At 41.5% G+C, this 22,009-nt stretch overlaps 1 protein-coding gene and 1 long non-coding RNA gene across 2 annotated transcripts in view; one reads left to right on the top strand and one right to left on the bottom strand.

The window, feature by feature from the left end:
• The window catches only part of TRHDE (thyrotropin releasing hormone degrading enzyme), a 1,875,424-nt gene that overhangs the window by 1,256,664 nt on the left and 596,751 nt on the right, over positions 1-22,009 (top strand). Inside the window, exon 10 of the mRNA XM_085653848.1 lies at positions 1,427-1,515. Within this exon, the coding sequence (XP_085509974.1) occupies positions 1,427-1,515 (89 nt within the window). The remainder of the gene's footprint in view (positions 1-1,426; positions 1,516-22,009) is intronic.
• Positions 5,474-11,688, bottom strand: LOC146855903 (uncharacterized). The gene is made up of 4 exons (XR_014980883.1): positions 11,631-11,688; positions 11,437-11,539; positions 11,271-11,341; positions 5,474-7,482 (listed from the first exon to the last, which is right to left on the bottom strand). It is a non-coding gene; the product is annotated as an uncharacterized LOC146855903 (long non-coding RNA).

Genomic DNA, 22,009 nt, shown 5'->3' with positions numbered 1-22,009 from the left:
CGCTTCCGCCAGCCCCGTGCTCCTCTGACAGGGCCTGCCATATTTCCAAGGCATGACCGAAACACACTGCATGCTTAGGAAATATTAATAAAGGGTGTTCCGGATAAAGGAGGCATTTATTTACACATCGCCTTACCTTGCAGAAATGCTTTCTCATTTAAATGCTAATTCTTATTTAATGACTGTAGAAATGCATCCCAAAATGAGCGCAGATGCATCTGTTTTTCCAGCCTTTCTTGGATGAATTACAAGATCTACTCCAGTTGATTGGTGGCCTGTTGTACGCCATAAATGTGTTCTTTTAAATGTCAAAAGCTACTTTTGACGAGACATATGGCGGATGCTTACAAATTGGCTATTTATCAATAAGACCTGTGAGGGAAAAATGACCCTGCTAACAGCCTGTGTTTAAACACATCCATCCTTCTGAATTAAATAATGTTTTGCCTGGCGGCAACACTGATGTCTGATTTCTTTTTATGGAATTAATAAATGCCTTTCCGCTGCATCGCTAAAACACAGTTGCGCTATTCACCACATTTGTTTTCGTTAACATTTTGCTACTTTTATCATCACAAAAGTGCCTCATTTTTAAACTTTGGAAGTGAAATAGAAGCATTTTCTTCTACCCAGACAAAACGCGTTTACCATTTCCACTGTATTTGTCGCGTTTTAACCAAATCATAGCAATTGTGGGTTAGTTGCATTTAACCTTAACTATCCATAGTCATGGAGATATCATGTTCTCATCAAAAACCCACATTTATCCTTGGTGAGTGTGAGGGAGGGGGGAGCATATCTGTGCCAAGTTTCCGCCTCCCGATCGTCAATTTAAGGATGGAGCAAGTGTCTAAGATGCAAAGCAGAGGACCAAAGACTTTCTCTGTCTCCATCCTCACCAACAGCCCACTAAACACGTGCTGTGCTAGGGTTGTGCGGCGTTACTCATTCAAGATTAGATTGACCTGGTAAATTGGTAACATGGCGGTTGGGTGACGGTGGAGTCAGGCATGTCCTAGGAGGAAAGTAGCCCGTTTCTCCCCTTCTTTGGGATTCCAACTAGCTTGCCGGGAATACCTGAGTGAGATTCCTCCTGGACTGGTGTGTTTGCTCTGCAGTGTGGGTGGGTGGCGGAGCGACTTAGAACTCTGGGGATTCCCCAGCGTTCCGGGGGGGGGGGGATGGTAAGGGGCGGGGAATTTGCTTCCCTAAGGTACACATTTCAACATAGAGCCCTGCGACACTTATTTAATTCATTCTCCTAATTCGACGACATATTTTTCCTTGCGTTTTATCAATAACATGTTGCAATTGGAAACGTTTTTTTAAACCCAGGCATAATGTTTAATCTTCTTGGGCTGTTGGTGTACTGAATTGCTGAAATGTGTGTGTTGTCCTTATATTAGTTACTTTTTTTGTCTCGCAGCTATCTGTGGCAGATTCCATTAACATTCGCAATAGGAAATACAAGTCACATCTCGTCAGAAGCAATTATTTGGGTGTCTAACAAATCAGGTAAGAAATTCACCAGTCTGTCTTCGAAATTTGATAAAGCATAATTGTGTTTGTCTTGTAAAGCTAGAATTGATTGTTCCCGGCTATTAAGGTACACAACACACATCATTTCCGTTGAAGTAGAAATAGCCTACAGGAAGAAAGTTATATAAAAATGAAGTGACAGATAGTGCCTGAAAATTATCAACAAAACAGGGATATTAAGAATATAGAAAGTATATCGATTTGATTTGCGAATTTTAATATATTTATTTTCACTGTTAGGTGAAGGTTGTCAGGGTCTTAAGAGACCAGGAGGGAGCCAAATAAACCTCACACATCTTATCCGTGAAAGTAAACCTGGTGTGTTCTATCTAGGGGCAGGTTCATAATAAACATTCGATGAGCAGTGATTTTCCTAAGGAAAGTACTTTAATGGGGTGTCATGATGGGACAGTCAATATTGATACTGCTGGTGGTGTTAGGTGATACTGTCAGTGATAAAATAAGGCCATCACAAAAGTGGGAAACTGTGTGGCTGGAGCCTTTAGTCTGCTAGGTCGCCAATGCATTACCAACCTTGATGATATTTGCAGAAAAGAAATGCCTGATAATAGCAAAAGATAGGAAAAAGAGATTATGTCTTTGCTGGTTTAGAGTGGAACAGGACCACAACTAAATACTGGAGGGTGGAGCAAAATTACTGCAGATATGGTAGTTACAGACTTGAGTTATTATAAACTGGTTTGTGCTGCAGGATGGCTAGTTCTTTCCCTTACATTTAAATACTACATGGCTGGTGGCATGGTTGTTTGTTATTGTTTTACCATTGGTTGTGTTTGTTAACCTGCTGGAAATGTGTGCATCCAGGTGTATTTTGCCGTGATAGTGATTACTAACTGTTGTAAGTATCATATATGATAATTGCTTTCCAGTGCATCGTAATTGCTATCTGTTGAAGTTTGGCTCCTGGAAAACAAATAATTTAATTTAGTGGTTGTAAGAAACTGGATTATTAGTTGAGGGGTTCATTATTAACCTCAAGTAATATTCACAGTCCTTGTCAGGGTGAACCATCTAAATCAACAAATTTAACTGAACTCAACCCCTTGGTAGCTATGGCACAGAACAGACAGGCTTAATTTAGGGCAATGTTTAAAGCATGGGAGCTACATGTCAAATGTAGGCTGCAGTGTGCGATTATACCAGCCACATATATGATGCAAATACATGTATACCAGCAGCCCAACTGTGCTATCGCTGGGCTACAGCCTAAGTGCATCCTTGTTATGTAGGAATAGTTTACGTTTATTTATTGAAAAATCACTCCTAAATTCTTTCTTGTAAACCCACATGGCTGAGCGCTAATGTATAGAATTAGGCTACACACACGTTGTGGGTAGTGTGCTTGCACAGTGAAATAAAATCCAAGAGTTATTTTACTTAGTAGGCCTTGCTATTCTTTTTCCTGATCTAGATGGGGTTATCATATTTATTTCTTATCTTGTACTAGGAAAATGATTCAAGCTTATTTCCACTTCATTTTAAAAATCTAATTTAATGGTGAATGAAGTGTTTTATAACATTATGGGCAAAATAGCTTTATAAGAATGGCCTTTGTGCTGCCTGAGCCACAATTGGACTAAAACCAGTCTTCCCTCTCAGACCCTTCGGAGCCGGAATACATATCATTAGTTAGGAAAGTTACTGACTCTGGCTCAGTGGGCAAGAGGCTGCATCTGAGCCCAGTTATAGCAGATGGGTGTTACATGCTGGCCACATTGCAGGGATTTGCTATCTGGGAGTTGACAGGAACAGTTGGCAGATCAAAGTGCAGCTATAGCACTATCTCTTTTGGCTTGGAAATGCCATGGACAGCAACTTCTATTTATTCTTATGTCGCTCCTAGGCAGCTAGACTCTAGTCAAAGCAGAGAAGATAGACAATTTGTACCCTGACAGATAGGAGGTGAGTGCTTGTTAAAAGGGAAGTGGCAAAGGAGTATACCTGCCTGGTGGCAGATGATTTGTGCCATATTGAAAAAGGTGCTCCTGGGAAATGTTGTAGTAAGACACAGATGAAGTACTGCAAAAAGAGGTGGGGCACTGTAAGAAAATATTTAGCAATGTGTGGCAGAATTTTTCCAAGCACTCACTAGTGCACAGGATAAATCTGACAACTCAACCACCTTCCTCAGAACATTCCTGGGCATGGGGTGACTCCAGTTGTGCAAGGGAATCCTGCTGGAAGTCAACTTGCCAGAATAAGATGGCCCACTCAAGAACACCTGATTCATCTTGGCATGCAAGGACTAGATCTGCTATCCAAGAATCGAGTGTTGGACTTTCTCTTTGTGTGATTCAGGGACACAAAACACAGAAGGACATGTGACTCCAAGACAGCCACAGAGGACTGGGCTCAGCAGGAAATCTGACTGGAGGGAGTTCTGGTATTTACAAGGCTTCCCTGCGAAGCTAGGGGTTGCACTAATGGCCAAAATTAAATACTAGATTAATTAGATCTAAAGACATAGGGATTGTATTACAGATTGACGATTATTCCATTGACCATTTTACCTACAATACGGGTCAGCGGCCACATGATTAGGTATGACTTGGATCAGTACATTATATTTTAGTGTTCCGATCCTGATTTGGATAATTATTGTGATTTTATTTTTGTCTAGTACTTAAGAAGGACTTGATTGCATTACCATATGCAATATTACGAGTTTATGACGTGATGTGTTAAGGGAGTCTTTCCTCTGTTTACTGCCGACATGATAATGTTTGATTTTGCATGAAGGTAATTGGGCAAAGCTATATGGGACTTTTTGGTGACATCATGTCTTTTTCTTTACTCACAATAGGGTGATACTATACCTAGCATGCATTCTAATGCATGATGAATATGCTTAATTTGCTTCGTTGGATTGTCTTTAGATATACTCATGCTGGATTTACTCCAGACTCATAGCTGGTAACTTTAATGGCACATGGGAAATGTCATGATTAACAATTCGGGGTGTTACCTAGAAGCTCTTTTCTTTCTGTTTGAGTTGCACTTACACTATGATGTTCATATGTGTACATTGTGAATTTTATGCATATATGATAAGATTGGCTATAATTGTTTTGTAGCCCTGATGAAATCAGTGGGAAATTCCCAAAGATGAAACATGTTGGCTGCAATTTTCGTTTGGATGCTATACAGTTGTAAACAAATCTGGAAATAAAGTGGAAACTTCACTTCATATTGGATGTTGGATGCTTTTAAGTAACAAGAAATAAATCGGAATAACTTGAACTGCATTATCAATTTAGGGACATTCATACTTGAACATTCTGCTCAGGATTTCTGTATCTTTACTTTAAAATTGTTAATATTGCTTGAACTTCACACATAGTTTTTGAGGGATTGCCTAATGCTTGTTCTATAGATACCAGAGAATCTCTCAGAGCTGTGCTTTGACTTAACTAGCATGGCACGTTTGTGGCATTTATCCCCTCTCAAATTAATAACCCAATTTTAAACAAGCAGTTGGAATTAATTCCAGTGTTTTCTTCACATTTATATATTTTATTTTACTTATATTAATGCTTTAATAATGTTCTCTTATGACCAAAGGATGATGTAGAGCACCGCCCAAGAGGGTGGGTGTGTGAGAGGAAGAAATTGATCACTTTATTCAACTGCATGCAAACTTTCAAGATGACATTTAAATTGCTTTGTAGCTAATGTGTCCGTCTTGGACTGGTGAATTGGTGTGCTGTTTTCATTGCTATACCTGGTGTTTGTGAATGGTAGCAGTAAATGTAGCTATCCTTTATTACCTGACATCTTCATATTTATTTACTGGCTTAGCCTTCAAAAGGAAATCTTACAATTAATTTCAAGACAGAATGTTCTAAACAAGTAACATCTTGGACAAAGGTTTCACATTTTACAAATGAATTTTACTCTTGTTCAATACGGCAACATATGTGCATGTAACATAATCCCTTTCTTCACATGCTTTACATGCCAAGGGCTTGATGAAATGAGCATGGGAATTCCATGCCACCAAAATATTAAGCATCTCCAGATCAAAGTGCTAGGTAGAAAGTAATTTCATGGAATTTATCAATGACCTGAGCAAATATTTCCACAGCTATGAACATGACAAAAGAAGAACAGATTTATTATGGTTCAATAAACGGAACAGTACAATATTATCAACCTCTCGTTAAAGGGGCTCTACCTAGTATAATTACAAGTGTTCGGTTAGTCAGGCTAAGTATGAACTGCTCAGCTCTTTGATTAGCAGGAGAAGCTAGTTTTATAAAAGATTTGTGGCAGAATTGGCCAAATGACATACAATTGCACTGGTTCAATGTAATTTTGCACAATGCAGCTAGTATAAAAACAATAGTATTAAATTGCCAATTACATTTGCAACTTCAGACTTCATGGCTAAAGATATTCATAGTACTAAAATAAAGGGGGATCCCATGACAATTTCCTTGCTTTTAAACACCCACTCTCTATTTCCTCCCTATGTGCTTAGTTGACAGCCTGGTAATTTTACTTTTTTTTATAGTCTCAGGATTATCATTTGTGTATTGTGAAGCCTAAGGTTTTTAAATCTAAAAAATGTGTGGTCACACAAGCATAATCCAGGCCAAAAAAGAGCGCTTTAAAAAATCTCAGTCTAAAAAATTATACAACAGGTTAAAATAAAGAAGACGCTTCCAAGTTGTTCATCTTCTACTTCATTTACCTCTGCGCAATAGGAATAAAATTGCAGTTGTTTGTCTAATCTACGACAAGGATCTGAAAAGTATTGTTCTCTGTCTGCTTTCAGGGAAAGCAATTAGCCCTAACCCAGAGTTCAGTACTGACCACACAGATTCCAGAGTATGCCCCAAGAGGGAAGGGATGGAATGCCCCAGGAAGTTTCAAATAAACTAACCCCAGGATGTTTCAAATAAACTGAGCACTGGCTGCTTCTACAGAGATTAATGATGTCCTGATTGTTTCCATGTTCGTCTCCCAACCCTAGTACAAGCATGGGCCTGATCCCTAGTTAACCAAAATGTCTCCTTCCTCCTAATAACCAGGATTTAAGTGTTACAAGTATTTTGGACACATGTTTCTCTTGACAATACTTTCTAGAAGGAATTTGAACACTGCATTTTCTGGTCAGACTGAAAGAACTGCATCGTTATGAAACCCACTGTTCTCATTTGACCTTATTATATGGAATTCTGAGATTATCAACCTTGTGTTTGTCAGTCTATGGTAGCAGCGTAGCTTTAGATGGTTCACCAGTAACCCTTTTGAATACAAATATCATAGATAGAACTAGTGTTCCCGCAGTTTTTCCATTTTGTTAAAAAATCACATTATACCATGCCTTTCGCATATCTGCAATCTTGTAGCCTTCTTTCCATGGCCATCCTAATCTTTAGTTCAAAAGCATCAATCTGGGAAAGAGAAGCTCAGTAATCATGGTCGTCCACTCAGCTTCCCAAATTATATCAACAAAAGTCAAGAAGAGTGGCAAAACACAGTGTCACATCGAAGAATCTTAAATAGAAATTCTTTTGGGACTCTTAACAGTTATGTTCAATTAGTGGCATGTTTCCTCACTGACGTACTAATGACTGTTAGCATCATCATCGGCTCTGTCCTCCACCAGGAGGGAATGTCTCTCACACCAGAGATGGTATGGGATCCGTGACTTAGAAACTGTGTTTAAAATTACCTCCTACCTCCAAAAACTGTGATTTTATTCAAAATTGGATTAGGTTGAACGAAAAGAGATGTGTCCCACACATCTACATAAAACATATGGTCAGCATGTTTGTACTTGCACCAGCTAGGGTCGTTGGCTTTTGTCAGGACCATGGGTTATTTCTGGATCCCATTCGTAAACCAGAAGGACACCTTCCCCTGGTTATAGCTGTCTTCTCTCTATGAGGTACTTGGGAAATATCATGGCCTCTCCTACAAAATAGAAAGACAATAAAAGTACATATATATTTCATGGCAATGATATTTTAGGCAACCTGGTGACATTAACCCGATCCAACTTATTTTGAATACAAAACAATTCGCTATTAGCGTGAGTACTCCAAATTAGTGCAGACGAACAATGTGGGTGAGCTAAAATAGACAAGCCCTGTGGGACAAGGGGAATAAGAATGTAGAGACTAAATATTTTAAATTGTGTGCAACTCATCACCTTTGCTACTTCAATGGAAAGCTGAATCATTCTTCCGTGGTGTCTAAGAAGAAGTGCTTCAGAGTTATGGCAAAAAAAGGTTTTGCCGTCATGTAACTGTTTCTTGAGATCTAACTTGTTGCGTCATCCTTCCCTCTGTTTCAGAAACATGGACCATATCTGCCAAGAGGGTTGCTTTACTGGCATGCTGATTTTTATCTTATTTGTAATTTTGGGTAGACTGCCACAGAACTGTCTACTATGGAGGACTTGAAAGTAGGTGCCATTTGTATTCCGCACTGGTGTTTTTGAGCGTGGAGGCTCTGTAATTTTTTAAGTACCTTGGTAGCAAGTGCGGATCCAGCACATGCCGGTCAAAGGCACTAATGTAATCAAATACTAGCAGTGGATATGATCTGGTATCATTGTCTAAACTCAAGATTGATCTAAACTATGTATTAACAGCCGATAATAGTGTTTATCCTATGGTGTCGCTTGTCTAAGCTGGAGTTTGATCTAAAATCTGCTAATGATTGTCTTGCCTATATGAATTCAAACCAATGCCAAATCTAGTACATAATCTATTCTCCAGGCACCTTTGTGGAAAATGGAGTATAGAATACCTTAAGCACTCTTTTGTGAGGCTCTATAGGTGCCGGGTAGGAGGCGGGCTGTTGCGCTCCTAAGAAAAACAAAGAAGGATAAAGAGGCATGACTCAAATTGAAGGCGTGCTGGTTACATTCAATGACAGAAAAGTGAAAGGGGTATTCTAAACATACCAGCAAGCTCACAGCTTCAAACTTACTTCAATGAAGATCCTCTTTTCTCGTATCGGTTCCTTCCCTTCCTGTATATTGGAAGGTACACCCTTCGGTGTTGGTTTTAAAGGCAAGACGTTGCTTGTCAGGAGGAATGAATCAGTGATGTGTATGTCATAGAAAGACGATTGCGTTCATACTCCGGGGGGAGTTGTTAGTGTGTCTGATAATCTTGCGGTGGAAAGAGGACTCAGCCTTCCTGTGCACAGCTTATTCACTGAACAAGCAGTCAGTGAACGAGAAGGGGACGAAAGCTGATTTTTAGGGAGTGATGTTAATTCTTGGTATCTATTTCGACCCGGTCAAGATTTATATGAATATTAAAAACATTTTGTTCATATTTAAGACAGTTCATAGAACCAGACTAGACTAAAATGGGGGCTTCTTAAAGCCAAAAGGGGTTCTTGAGAGAAACCATGGGGATTCTTAGGACCGTTAGGGGGACTACAAATAATGGCAAAGAATGCCGTAGGGATAATCAGCTTTTGCCTTCAGTGATAAATAATTATAGCAAACTGGTTGCACTGTACATACAACTCATTGTAACTATTTTGCCTTTAGGTCGGAAGTTGAGGAAGCTACCCAATAGTGATTCCACTTAATCTGTGTTCTGGACTGACTTGAGTTTGGCCCAGTTGCTAGGCTGTATGAAAGTATGGGTTAAACATATCGCAAAATAGGATATTTGTCTTCTGACCACTCAGTGTTGCCAAGGTTTCAGATTACCATGTGTGACATTTTCATAATTTCAGTGTAATTATAAGTCGCATTTTAACGACTATTGGTGACAATTTCTTGCAAGCAAAATCAAGCAATGAAGATGAGGTAAACATATGAATATCTCAAATGTCACCCATTTGAGCAATGAGAACCTCTAAGAAGATCTTAAAACTGCTGCAAAGCACCAGAAATAAAAGGGCACTAACTGGAGACTGATTGCAATGATTGCAATTCTCAGTCACAGATGGAAGTGAGGCACTGCAGCTGCTTAGAAGATGATCATTGTTCTGATTGTCTGTTATGACCATGCACTAGCTAAAAAGGACATTTTATAGCATAGTAAATCAAGTGCAGCTAGGAGATTTGGGTCTGAAACTCAGCGACCTGGCCCACTTAAAGCCCTGATGCACTTGAGAGCTCTCTAAAACGATGATTATTTCTGCACAAACACGGTGGCAACCACGCTGCCTGTCAACTCGCACACAGGTGGGTGTCACCTTCTTCTGTTTGCCGGCCTAACAAACAAAATGTCTCCAATACTTTAACTGGTCACCCACTTTTCCTTTTCAAATCCGTATCACTCTCCAAAAAAGTGTTCCTTTTCTGTCCACTTTGGCAAGATCACCCATTTAAATGCCTCAGTTCACCCACATCTTTGAACCGAGAGGTTGGCACATATGCGGACTATGAACTTGCACAGATATCAGGATTCCCTGGCCTGAATCACCAGAGATTTGATGAGACCCCACTGTCTGCAGCTCCTCCTTTCAACTTTTGGGGAAAGTATGTTTTTTGTGCATGTTCATGTATGTTCATGTTTCACAGCTCAGATTGGAAGCCTGTATTGCAGGTACCCCACGAATTTCAGTTCTGATCTGTTGCGATTTCAGCACAAGCCGTACTCAAATATTCACTTTTTTACTTCTAATTCCCAGTTTGTGCACCTCTATGCCATGCAACTTCCATTTAAATCTTCATTAACATTTAAGACACAAGATGGGTATTAGCAAAACAATATCACCCGTGTCTTCTACTGAGCACAAAACAAGGATCTTAAACTCCTGTAGAGGAACTAGAAATACCAAGCAAGTGAACACCGCTGGGAGCCTCTCTGGGCGGGAGATGTTCAGAAGGAGATTGATTCCTTTCTGAGTTAAAGCATAAAAAGTGATTCTTAAGGGTCAGGGCTGAATTAGTCCCACTTCTGTCAGGGAGCAGGAGGAGGAGGAGGCAGGTGCAGCCCCCACAACTGCCAGGTCCTCGGAGGAGCAGATTAAAGTGGGTGTCAAGGGAAAGAACGCGCAACCTGCAAAATTTCACAACCTTTAACTCTGTGAACAAAAATTTACAATACGGTGCTTTCAACTTGAGGTTTAAACACCCAAACCCTCAAAAACAATCAAAGATTGATTCATGTAATTTCTTATTGTCGAAGCACACGTAAAATCATATGTAAATGTCTCTTGTAATAACCACAAAATTAGAAAATAATTTGTGTGGGCTTCTCTTCTTCTTTATTTTCCAGTTGAATCTTCAAAATTCTTTTATTCATAAACATTCCTCCACTCCCCAACGCGTTTCGTCGATAAGGGAATAACCCATACGACTTCCTCAGGGCTGGAAGTAATAAACAATACGAATTGGAGTACATAAACCTCCTTATTCCAGACTTAGTAGCCCACAATACTTCCATGTGCAAAGGGAAATAAACATGCTGTGTGACTTCACACTTTTCATAACCCGTGTATTTACATGTTTTTTATATATTTTATGACAATTACACCTCAAAGATTAATATTACTTGCGACTACTTAGCCACCATCATAAATGTGAGCATTGGACAGTTAATGTGATGGCACCATTCCCAGACATGCGGTACATGCTATAATATCAAGCCTGAATAAATAGTATGTACCTTATTATTTTGTGTCTTTCTCCTACAAAGAAACAACCACGTAAAACCGCATTACACACTGCGGAGCACATGAGGCATAGGCTGGACTCATCACCACATTAAACAACACAAACATACCTTCTTATACTGTGTTTAATGTCTTCAGTAATATTTGTTGAACATATCCAAGTCGGGTTATTGGCGCTAATCTGAAATATAATTCACATTCTAAGTAAACTCAACACTATGTTATTTTTCTTCCATGTTCAAGCGACAAAAAATTCTAACCATCTCCTAATCTCACCTGATTCTTAGTCTTGTATCTCTGACAAGCCTCAAACGTATTCCCCAACAATCGCCTTAAGCATGAGTCATTTAGTCCTCCTCAAGCCCTGCAGTACGGAGATCTAAAGAATTACAAAATGAGAATTACTCCATTCAGTGCGTTCATAATCAGTGTCCCCTAGCAGCCGACAATGTCAAAGCTATCCCACTTACTTTCAAAACGCCATGGCCCCCGGATACAGGAACACATCCGTGTTTGCTGTTACCGCGTTATATCAAAACAACTATAGAAACGAACAAGGTGACTTGCATTACAAATCGGTTACCAGCGCCATTTTGGATAGGTCTTAAACCGATATATTAATTCAAAATAATCACAACCCATTGTTACTGAATAAAGCCCTTCGGCCGTTCCGATCCAGCACCATATTTATGAAAGGTATAATCCCGCTTGCTATCTATTATAAAATTTTATAATAGATAGCAAGCGGGATTATACCTTTCATAAATATGGCGTTGGGGAGTGGAGGAATGTTTATGAATAAAAGAATTTTGAAGATTCAACTGGAAAATAAAGAAGAAGAGAAGCCCACACAAATTATTTTCTAATTTTGTGGTTATTACAAGAGACATTTACATATGATTTTACGTGTGCTTCGACAATAAGAAATTAGGTCCTCGGAGGAGAACTGGGGCACGTGGTTTCTGGGAACGCTGCCCCTGGCAGGAAAACAAAAGCGAAAGTAACTTCGGGATGTTTACTGCTCTCCAGCTCGGTTCGATGCCAGCCAGTCACTTAGGAGGCAGCTACAAGGGGCCTGCTCCTCACACATGAAAGGGTGCTCCTGACAGTTATCGAAAGGGACTAAAATTCGGATTTTCGTAGCAAGCAGCAAAGTAAAATCGTGATTTGCATTTCGTGTCTTTACTGACCTATCAGCAGCAAAGGAATGCAATGATGACGAGGATAAACTCCAAATCACCAGGACACAACTGTTCCAGTTCTGTGTTTTGATCTCACATGTCAGTGCATCTGGGAGTTGATGTCTCGGTTCATATTAATTGAGCCGGCTGCACCATCGCACCTGATAACAATGATATGTTAGTGGTATCCAGGTAACATGCAGCCATCTATGCAGCTTAATCAGTGGGCCTCTCTCTGATGTCACGTGAGTGACCCAGTCCAACAGAGTACGACACGGAAATGCGTTAGTTTAGTGCCTGATGCGTGGCACTTGGCAGGACTGTGTTGTCCACATACATCTGTTGGCTTAGCTGACGGGCTGCCAAGGGCTGGGGAAGTGGGACCATGTGAACATCAATCAGTGATATAAGATAGACTGGAGCCTAGTGTGATAAGGTCGGTGTGATTGCTCCTGACGAAAGCAAACTAGGATTTGGAGGCGTCTCTGTGAAACAGATTTTGGTCAATATTATCAAGCGTGGCAAAAGATCCAGTGGGATCCAGTTAATAGTCGGCCATGGTCACAATCAATGTAGTTAGGCTGTGGTTCCTTGTTATGTCTATAAGTGGAGTTTCTGGTTTAAGTAGTAGATAGAATTCTAGATGCAGGTTGTTAGACTATAAAAAGTTTGACAGTTATATGGACAAAAGTGCTAACAAAGTTTAGATAGCATAATTAATTAAAGCTACAGTATTTTCTTCCAAAATGGTGCAGTTTTTCTACTAATTGTCAGTCACAAATTGTTTATAAATATAACCAGCATGTCTGTACAGGTCATTGAAATACGAGAGTGTGTTAACTACAAAATAAAGTAATTCAAATTCATAATGTTTTGATGGGGACTGTTGTCTATATATGACACCAGAGACTGGAGCCGTAATACCATATCTTAGCGTTTGATCAGAGAGGGTCGTATAAGGTCTGTCCAGGGGGCGCAAGTCCACTGCTGACATTCTGTATTATGTAAATTATGCCCATTTAGATTAATTCCTTGCAACCTCATCACATGTGGCTAATTTTAGAATCCATTTTGAATCAGGACCTCCTGGACAAACATTGCACACAACTGACTAAGTTGGTTAACTAACTTGGCGAGCACATGTTCAGGCGAACAGATGTCCGAGACCAATGAAATGGCTCAAATCATTGTCTGATGGTGGTTCTAGCATCGCACCCGTGGTTTCAGCTCACAGTGCCCAGGCAGTCTATCCGAGCTGTAGGCGATTGTATTGTGAAGCTCAATAAATACGAGACAAGACGTGATAGAAACGTGATGCTGGAAGCATTGTTCTGCAATGGGAACTCAATGCCGGTCTAATCAATTGGAATAAAATGCACTTACTTTCAGAAAAGGAGAAAGCAGAATTAAGTCATTCCAGATTACTAAAAAACGCGCAATCAGTTTCTTAATTTTTGACAGAGAAAATAGAATGAAAAATACTATTCTAACATATATTGAGCCAAGGCTCAGACATCTTGAAAAGTAAATTGTCACTTAAGCATTTGAATAACTTGGTTAGGTATATTTATTACATCTAGGTAAACTTTAAAAATGTAAGTACATGACAAGTGGTCTCCTAATTACGATTTAAATGGAAATGTGTTCTCTGCTGCACCTCCTCGAAGACAATCATGTTATTTTAATAGGCCCTGACCTAGTCTGTAAGAAAAAATATTGTTAAAGATGAACACGAACCTGTTTCTTTAGTAAAGTGTTTGTGCATAGACGTGAATCCACCCAAATTCAGAGTGGATGGGGACATCACACAGCCTTTCATCTTCAATACCATTACAGGGAAGACCCCTTGTGTGATTGTCAGACCTTCAAGCTTCGTGTATGCTGCTGATGGTCTGGGGCAAGGGAAAAGGGAAAGGGGTGGAAACCACATTTCACCAAAGAGAGTTAGTTGCTGTACGACCCCTCTTCACCTCCAGTTTCTGTTCCTACTTCATCATAGCTGAACCAGGGAACACATGACAGTGATAGGGCTGATGCGAATTGTCGTGCATCTGTTTGCTGACCTCAATATTAAGTAGTGCAATAATTAAATTGTCAATAACTGAATCTCGGTAGCGGGAGCAGCTCCTTCGCTAAGGCGGGGGAGCGTCGCCCCACTGCTCTGTGAGCAGGTGAAAAAGGAAAAATAAAATTATAATACCACATTGTTATTATTTTATTTTCGTAATTGCTCAGCTGGTTAGATGTAGGGCTGGCCTGTGTCAGAGGAACAGGGGAATGAGTGATGGCAGTCTCCTAAGTGCACATGAATGTTTGGCCGGCCGTCTCGGGCCAGTCAAACAGTCTTGCACACTTTGCATGTTCTCCACCCAGGCTGCATTACAGCCTGTGTGGAGAACATGCCCCGGCTCTCACTTCCACTCTGAGTGCCGAACCACGTCATTCAGACCAATCACGATTCTGCTACAAGCAGCGTTGTGATTGGGTAGGGGTGGGTGCCTGGCTGTTTCCTGTTCCTACTTCCTGCCCTCGAGTCCTGGAAGAGGACCGTGAAGGAGCGACGGCACACAGGTAAGTGTTTTAATTTTTTATTTTCATTCCCTCCACTAGTCTTTTCCCTATCCTCCCTGCCCTCCTCTGCAACCCGCCTCTTGAGCTGCCCCCGCTGTTAAGTAGCAGCCACTACTGTCCGTTAGAATTCTTTGACATACGTTCCAATTTATCTTAGGCATATTCAATTGCAATAAAACTTGGCTTAATGCCTACGGACAAATGTTATTATAGTATGCATTATTTTTTTGTCTTACAGCATGCGTTGCGTTGCACGTGAAATTATCTATGGAAACAAACTTTATTTGCTTTTAAGATTTTTTGTGTATGTAATTTATATAGTACAAACCTAGCTGCAATGCACCGAAGTAGCACTGTAAAATAGGTGTTTGTATGTTTTGTGTATTTTAATACTGATAACACATTCAACTGACTGTGACTGAAAAACAGCAGGACTTTCAAGTCAAATGAATTTTTCTGCAAACGTTCACAGCATCTCCCAGCAAAAGAAAAATCTCACCTAAAATTAAGTTGCAATGGCATCAACAGCAAATAAATGTATAGTGTTTCTGTAATATACTGTATAGCAATAATACCATTTCCATTGTATCATCGCTCTGAACTGCACCACAGACCACAATAATGAGCCCCCCGGCTTAACACTAAGGCCCTTGGAGTGGTCAGGCCACATTTGTTATAATCTGATTCTCTGTGTTAAGGATTTTAAAGCTACAATAACCATCGCCTATTAGGAGGATCCCCTGTAAAATCAGGCAGAGAATGACGATTTTGATGGTTAGCATACCAAATCCCACCTATCCCCTTATTGTCGTGGTATATTGCCCTCAGCAAATTCTGCCCCTCAGTAATTTCAGCCACTGCTTGATTTGTAAAAAAAGAAAAATAAATAACTACAGCTTGCACCACCCTTTGCCCCTCCAAGTGGTGCCAATGACACTGCCAACATAACTACTATTGCATGCCCACAGGTGAGACTATTCAGACTAATCCAGGTCCCCAAAGCTATTAGAATGCGTTGGGTGGCAGGTATTAGTAATTTTAATGTATATCGAAACAATAAGCAGGTGTTGTTGTGCTCATCTCTAAATTAGACAGGTAGCACCACCATGTGGCAAACTGTCATCAGTGGCAGTTTTAACAATTAAGTGTAGTTGCCGAGCATTGGACACCACTGGCTCAAATTAAGCACTGATTTAAGCAGGTCAGACTTACGAATTATTTTCAAAGGGAAAATTGAAAGAGAATGATTTAGTCACAAAGTTCGAAATTCCAGTTTGGATGGTAACTTGAGTTATTGCACATACCAGAATGTCATGGATCACATGTAATGAGGGCCTTGAAAGTGATACTTTGTATACTGTGTAAGCCAAACCCCACAAATATATTTATCTATTTCAATTTTGTTTTTTCAGGGACTGTAAAAAAGCAGCACAATATTTTTTTGTCTGATTCAACATCTTTCTTTTACTACTGATGTATATAATAACTGTGGGAGTATCCACTTTGTTTGGGAAACCGTTTCCATATATGCATTCCTCATAGATCTTTTATTTGTAGAGGGAAAAGAGGCAGAGTTGGCAGGTCAATCACATGACATAAAACCATTAATTTTAATTCTAATAAGTAATGCTTCGTAAATTAATAATATGACTACATTACTTCGCTAAAGTCTGATTCTGAGCACATACCAGCATTCAGTAATACAATTCAGGTTTGCATCCCTACCCTTATTCATACCAGAGCCTATATAATTCAAGATCAACGACCCTCTATAAGTAACATACAATGTATACTATCATATTCCATAGAGGCAGTGATATTTTAAGGAAACCTATCAATTAAAAATAATTATCACTGTTAAATCTGGCCCTGTTTGCAGGGTCTCCCCCAGATTTTTTCCTTCTGTTGCTGCATCAGTTTTTGTTGGCAGTAGGACTTGCTGCTAACCAATGGTAAAGTAGTTGTGTTCTCTCCCTAATACATGGTATAATTGAAATCTACCTGACTGATACATTTAATATACTTGTAAATCCCTAGTAAATGGTACTACAAGTACCCAGGGCCTGTAAATTACATGCTACCAGAGGGCTGCAGCACTTATAGTGTCACCCAGTGAATAAACCTTTTAAAACATGTCTCAGACCTACCACGGCAGCCTGTGGTGCAGTTTCTGTCTGCCATTTCAAACTTGAAAAAGAAATCTTTTGACAAGCCTAAACCTTCCTTTTCAATACTTATAAGTCACCATTATGATATGCTCTAAAGGCCCATAAGGCAGGGTGCATTGTTTTTAAAAAGTAGGACATGTCTATTAAATGTTTATATGTCCTAGTAGTGAAAACCCCTAAAGTCGTTTTCACTGTTATAAGGCCTATCTCTTCCATTGACAAACATTGGGTTACCCTATCATATTTAATAAGTACTAACCTTAGTTTGGGAGCAGATAGAAGTATACTGTTTACACTCAAATTAATTGGAATTTTAAAGCCTCTTCATTGGTAATGTTCGAATTTAAGTTAGAATTCTGAAAATACCACTTTTAGAAAGTTGGCATGTTCTTGTCCTAATCATTTGTGCCTTCTGCCACTGTCCTGGGTAACATGATTGTGAAAGGCTCTGCTGTTGGGATAGGGTGACTAGGAGGGCTGTACCCTGCCCTACCAACACTTCAAAGGACCTTGCTTCCTATACACATACAGAGGAATCTGACACCAGGCCTGACTGCCTTTTGTCAGTCCCAGACAGTTTGGAGCCCTGTCAGGGGAAGGAAAATAATTTTCGAGAACCATATGTGGCGGTAGGAGTGGCAGTCTCCTCACACAAAATCTGTTGCCAGGTATAAATATTGGACCTCTAGACGCACTTTTAAGAACACTCCTGGACCTGTGAACATTACAGTAAAAGGACTGCCCTGCTGCCAGAGGACTGCCTTGCTGTCTGAGAAAGAAAAACTGGACCTGCTTGCATTCATCCCACGCTAACACAAGTGATTCCAAGGGTCTTTTGGCTGAGCTCCTGTTTGAGCTACAGGGACGTAACATGTTCCAGAGACGTTTCTGCAACTGCCCAGCTGACCTGCTGGAACTGGATCTGCCTGGACCTGAATGAGCTTGGATGGACTCTGATGGGATGAGTTTTTGATCATAGCAACAAAAAAAGATGATGGACTGAAAACTGAAATTGTCAAACATTCACCCAATAGTACAGAGATCTGGTTCTTGATCCAACTTTTCTTTGTTAACCAGGCCATTCCCATTTGGACCCAGCCATATGTAAATCAGTCTTGACCCTGCTCCCCATTGGGAGCAGTCCACCCCAAACTGCCAGGCAAGGTCCTCCCTGGACCTGAAACAAGCATTCTGGGACTGGTTTTGGGGTATCACTTCTCATCAGCCAGGCTAGTTTGAATCCAATGTCATAGTGGGAATGGGACCCCTTTCCACTTGAGGTGACTATAGCAACAAAAAAACCTGGTGGATGGAATGCTGAAATTCACCCCCAGTATAGAGATCTGGCCCCAAAATCCATAGTTGTGTTGCTCACCATGCCCTTCCAGTTTGGACCAGATGGGAAAATATTTGTAAATGCTCACACACTTGTACATTTTTGACTTACACATATTTTAAGGCTGTTGTTGCCCTGGATGTCCTCTCCAATGTGCCTTGGATTAATTTTATCCTAAATTAATACCACACAAAGGGTCTCAAGGGGAGCATCTACCCTACCAATAACGTACTACTCCAGGATTTCTACAAACTCACACACTATTGTACATCTGGTATGATGATTGATACAACAGAGACAAGAATAGGAGCACTTCGCTGTTAGGGCGAGAACCCTCACTCACCAAAAGGTGACATGCTTTATCATTGGGTTCCCTCATCAAACAAGGACCACAAGGTACCTTGTGTGGGCTACAACTTGGGAGGAGTGAGGTGTTTTGATGAGCAAATTGATGTTCTTGAGTGAGGGGCAGAGTACAAAGGGAATATAAAGTGTCAATAAATGACTCTGTAAAATTTGCGGGCATTCATCGGGATCAGAGAAACGTTTGTTACTCTGCAATTTATAAATCAAAATTAAATACCAGCCATACATTCTACTAGGTAGATACCAACGTAGGCCGCTACTGGCATCCGAGTCCACCTATGAAGCCAGGGTATTTGTGTGTATTCCACTCTCAAGCTTCAAACCCCAATTATGTACAGAGCCATTGTGCTTCTGCTCGTTGGGTAGTGAATGGGGCTGGCGAGAGGGCCTCAAAGACCACAAGGTACCCGCAAACGTTAGAGTCATTTAACCACTTGTTTATTTAAAAAAAATAAACTTGAAAGCATAAATAGTTAGGGACATATTGTAAGTTTGGCGGTGTGGGAACGGCCCATCCGATCAGGAGTTTTTCCCAGGTGGGTCTTTGATGTTCCCAGGGGGGTGCCAATGCAATAGGCACCACACTGGGAATGTCCAAGGCAATACTTGCACGTCATGGACTGCTGCAGGCCATGCCATGCATGTGCTAATGTGCATGCACACATGGGGGCACATGTGGTGCCTCCCTGTGTGCATCCACATGGCAGGAGGCACTAGGGGGCCCTGTAGGACCCCCTTTGTTTCCTCACCACCACACTTTTCAGGGTGGTTGCATCGCCATATAAAGTGTGAGGAAACTCATAATATGCTTGGTGAGGCTGCAGCAGACCTGCCAAGAATATTGCAGCCTTGCCAAGCATATTGCAGCCTCAAGACTGCCACGCCACCGCCAGGGATCTATGATCCCTGATGATTGTCGTGGTCCCAGGGCAGCCCAACCACCCTGGTCCTAATAGGGCGGTCAGAGGACCGCCAGTGCCGCGCCCCTGCAACATTTTAATGACAGACTTTGGATTTCGGAAGTGGATGTAACAGGACCCTTAATATTTTTAGGATTTTGTACAGCTTTATCTCTGATTTGTTGTGAAATAGAAGACCAATAAAAAACATTAATTTTGTCACACTAGAAGCTTACAACATCACAGAGAAAACATGAACAAAGAAATACCATTTTAGATGGCCTACAACCGATTAATCAATTATACAAAGAAATACTTTTCCAACATCACTGCAGAGCTTGTTTAGAGGTAGTTTAGTTGAGCAGAGGGTTAATGAAATGTATTTTCATTGTAAGGGAAATCTCTGTAGCAGCTTTGGTTTAGAAGTGCTTCTAATGTAAATTAACAAATTGTTATTGAGGTTCTGCCATATTAAGTACTCTCTACACAGTGGCAGCTCCTCCACATAAGGCAGAGGAACGTTGCCCCACTGCTCTGCGATCAGTGTAAAAAGAAAAAAGAAAACAATAATAACGAACATTATTATAGTTTTCATTTTCCTTCCTGCTCGGGTGCGAGTGGGCCGGTCTGGTCAGTGCAGGGGGCAGGGGACGAGTGTAAAGCACACCCTAAGGTGCGGGTGACAGTTTGACTGTCCCAAGAGGCTGGTCAAACAGTAATGCGTACTTCGCATCTTCCCCACCAGGCTGCATTACACAGCCTGGTGAGGAACATGCAGATTCTCCAAGCCCTTGTCTGGGCACCAAACCATGGTGCTCAGACCAATCACAAAGCTGCTTAAGGCAGCGTTGTGATTGGACAGGGGCTTCTGGGAGGCTGGGAGCTTCCTGTTGCGGCGCGGAGGCTATGGAGCAGAGTAGGCAGCACCTGGCGGCATTCATGTAAGGGAGTTTATTTTATTTTTTTCATTCACCCTTCCACTCCCCTCCTCCCCACCACCCATGCTTAGTAATGGCTGCTACTGTCTGTACAGCTTTTTCTTTTATAAGCTACTCTTTGAGATGATGGGGAGTAGTGCACGCAACACTCACAAGTCATTCCACTAGAAAATTATAAATTTCATTTTTATTTGTAGCCACATTCCCATTTGGTGAAATACCTAATGTTAATCTTATAATGAGAATACATTCAAACATTGCAATCCATTTTTTTTGTTGGCGATTGAAAAGACCAAAGTATAAGGAAGCACATGGCAAAATATGATTAAAACATATCTATTGAAAACTAATATAGTTTCATATTAACATCTCATTTTTGATATACATAATTGCTTAAAAGCCAAATAAATGGACCCTGGACTCCGTGGATGCCCGCATATCCTAGACACACTGGGGGCATTGGAGGAGACGGGCAGGCTTGCGCTGGGGTGGCCGCAGGTTTGTGGAAGCCCTATTGAGTCACCTGGGGACCCCCGCCATATCCGGTCAAGGAACCTTTTGTGGTTTCTGTGCTGCTCTGGTGGCCGGTCCCCCCTCAGACTGCCTGGACCCCGAGATCGTTTCCCATGCACCTGCTGTGGGCGGACTAGGGTGAGGCGCTGGATTAGCCGGGGATACCCCCGGAGCGCGTACCTGGTGCTGAGAGGCTCCCCGCTACCTATTGACACCCGCCATTCCCCTGTGTGAGGCCTTCCCTGCTATTCTTCCACTCTGCAGTTGTCGATCAGGTGCCAGCCCCCTTGTTCTGGTTGCCATTGGCAAAGACAAACACGGCGCCGCGGCTCCTAAACTGAACACTATGGATCATTACACCACTGCCCTCGCAGGGAAGGAGGTTGCAGAGGGCCTGTCCTCCGACACGGCAACGTTGTTCTTGGCAATCAATCAGTCACGGACTGCACTCAAGGCCCAGATAGGGGCCGTTGGTTCCGAGGTCTCATTTCTCCGACAAGATCTTCGGAAGGCGGTCGACCAAATCACTGAGGCTGAGACCAGGGTCTCCACAGTGGAGGACACTGTGTCCACCCTCCAGAAGAAAGTGGACAAACTCACCATAGTCTCACGGGAGCTGGTGTCGCAAGACGAAGATGCAGAAGGCAGGGCTCGCTGCAGCAATATCTGCTTGGTGGGCTTCCCGGAGGGCTGCGAGGGTGCGTCGATGGACGATTTCCTCTCTGGCTGGCTTAGGGCTCTGCGGCCATATCTCCGTGTTTCGTGATCGAGAGGGCCCACCGCACTCTGACCAAGAGGTTGCCACCCAGGGAGCACCCGAGGCTGATGATCGCCCGGCTTCTCAACTAAGCTGACCGTGATGCAATGCTCCGCTTTG

This window comes from Triturus cristatus, chromosome 4_1 (assembly GCF_964204655.1).
Source record: "Triturus cristatus chromosome 4_1, aTriCri1.1, whole genome shotgun sequence".
NCBI lineage: Eukaryota > Metazoa > Chordata > Amphibia > Caudata > Salamandridae > Triturus > Triturus cristatus.
Note: the sequence above shows the minus strand (reverse complement) of the source record. Positions and strands in the feature narration are given on the sequence as shown.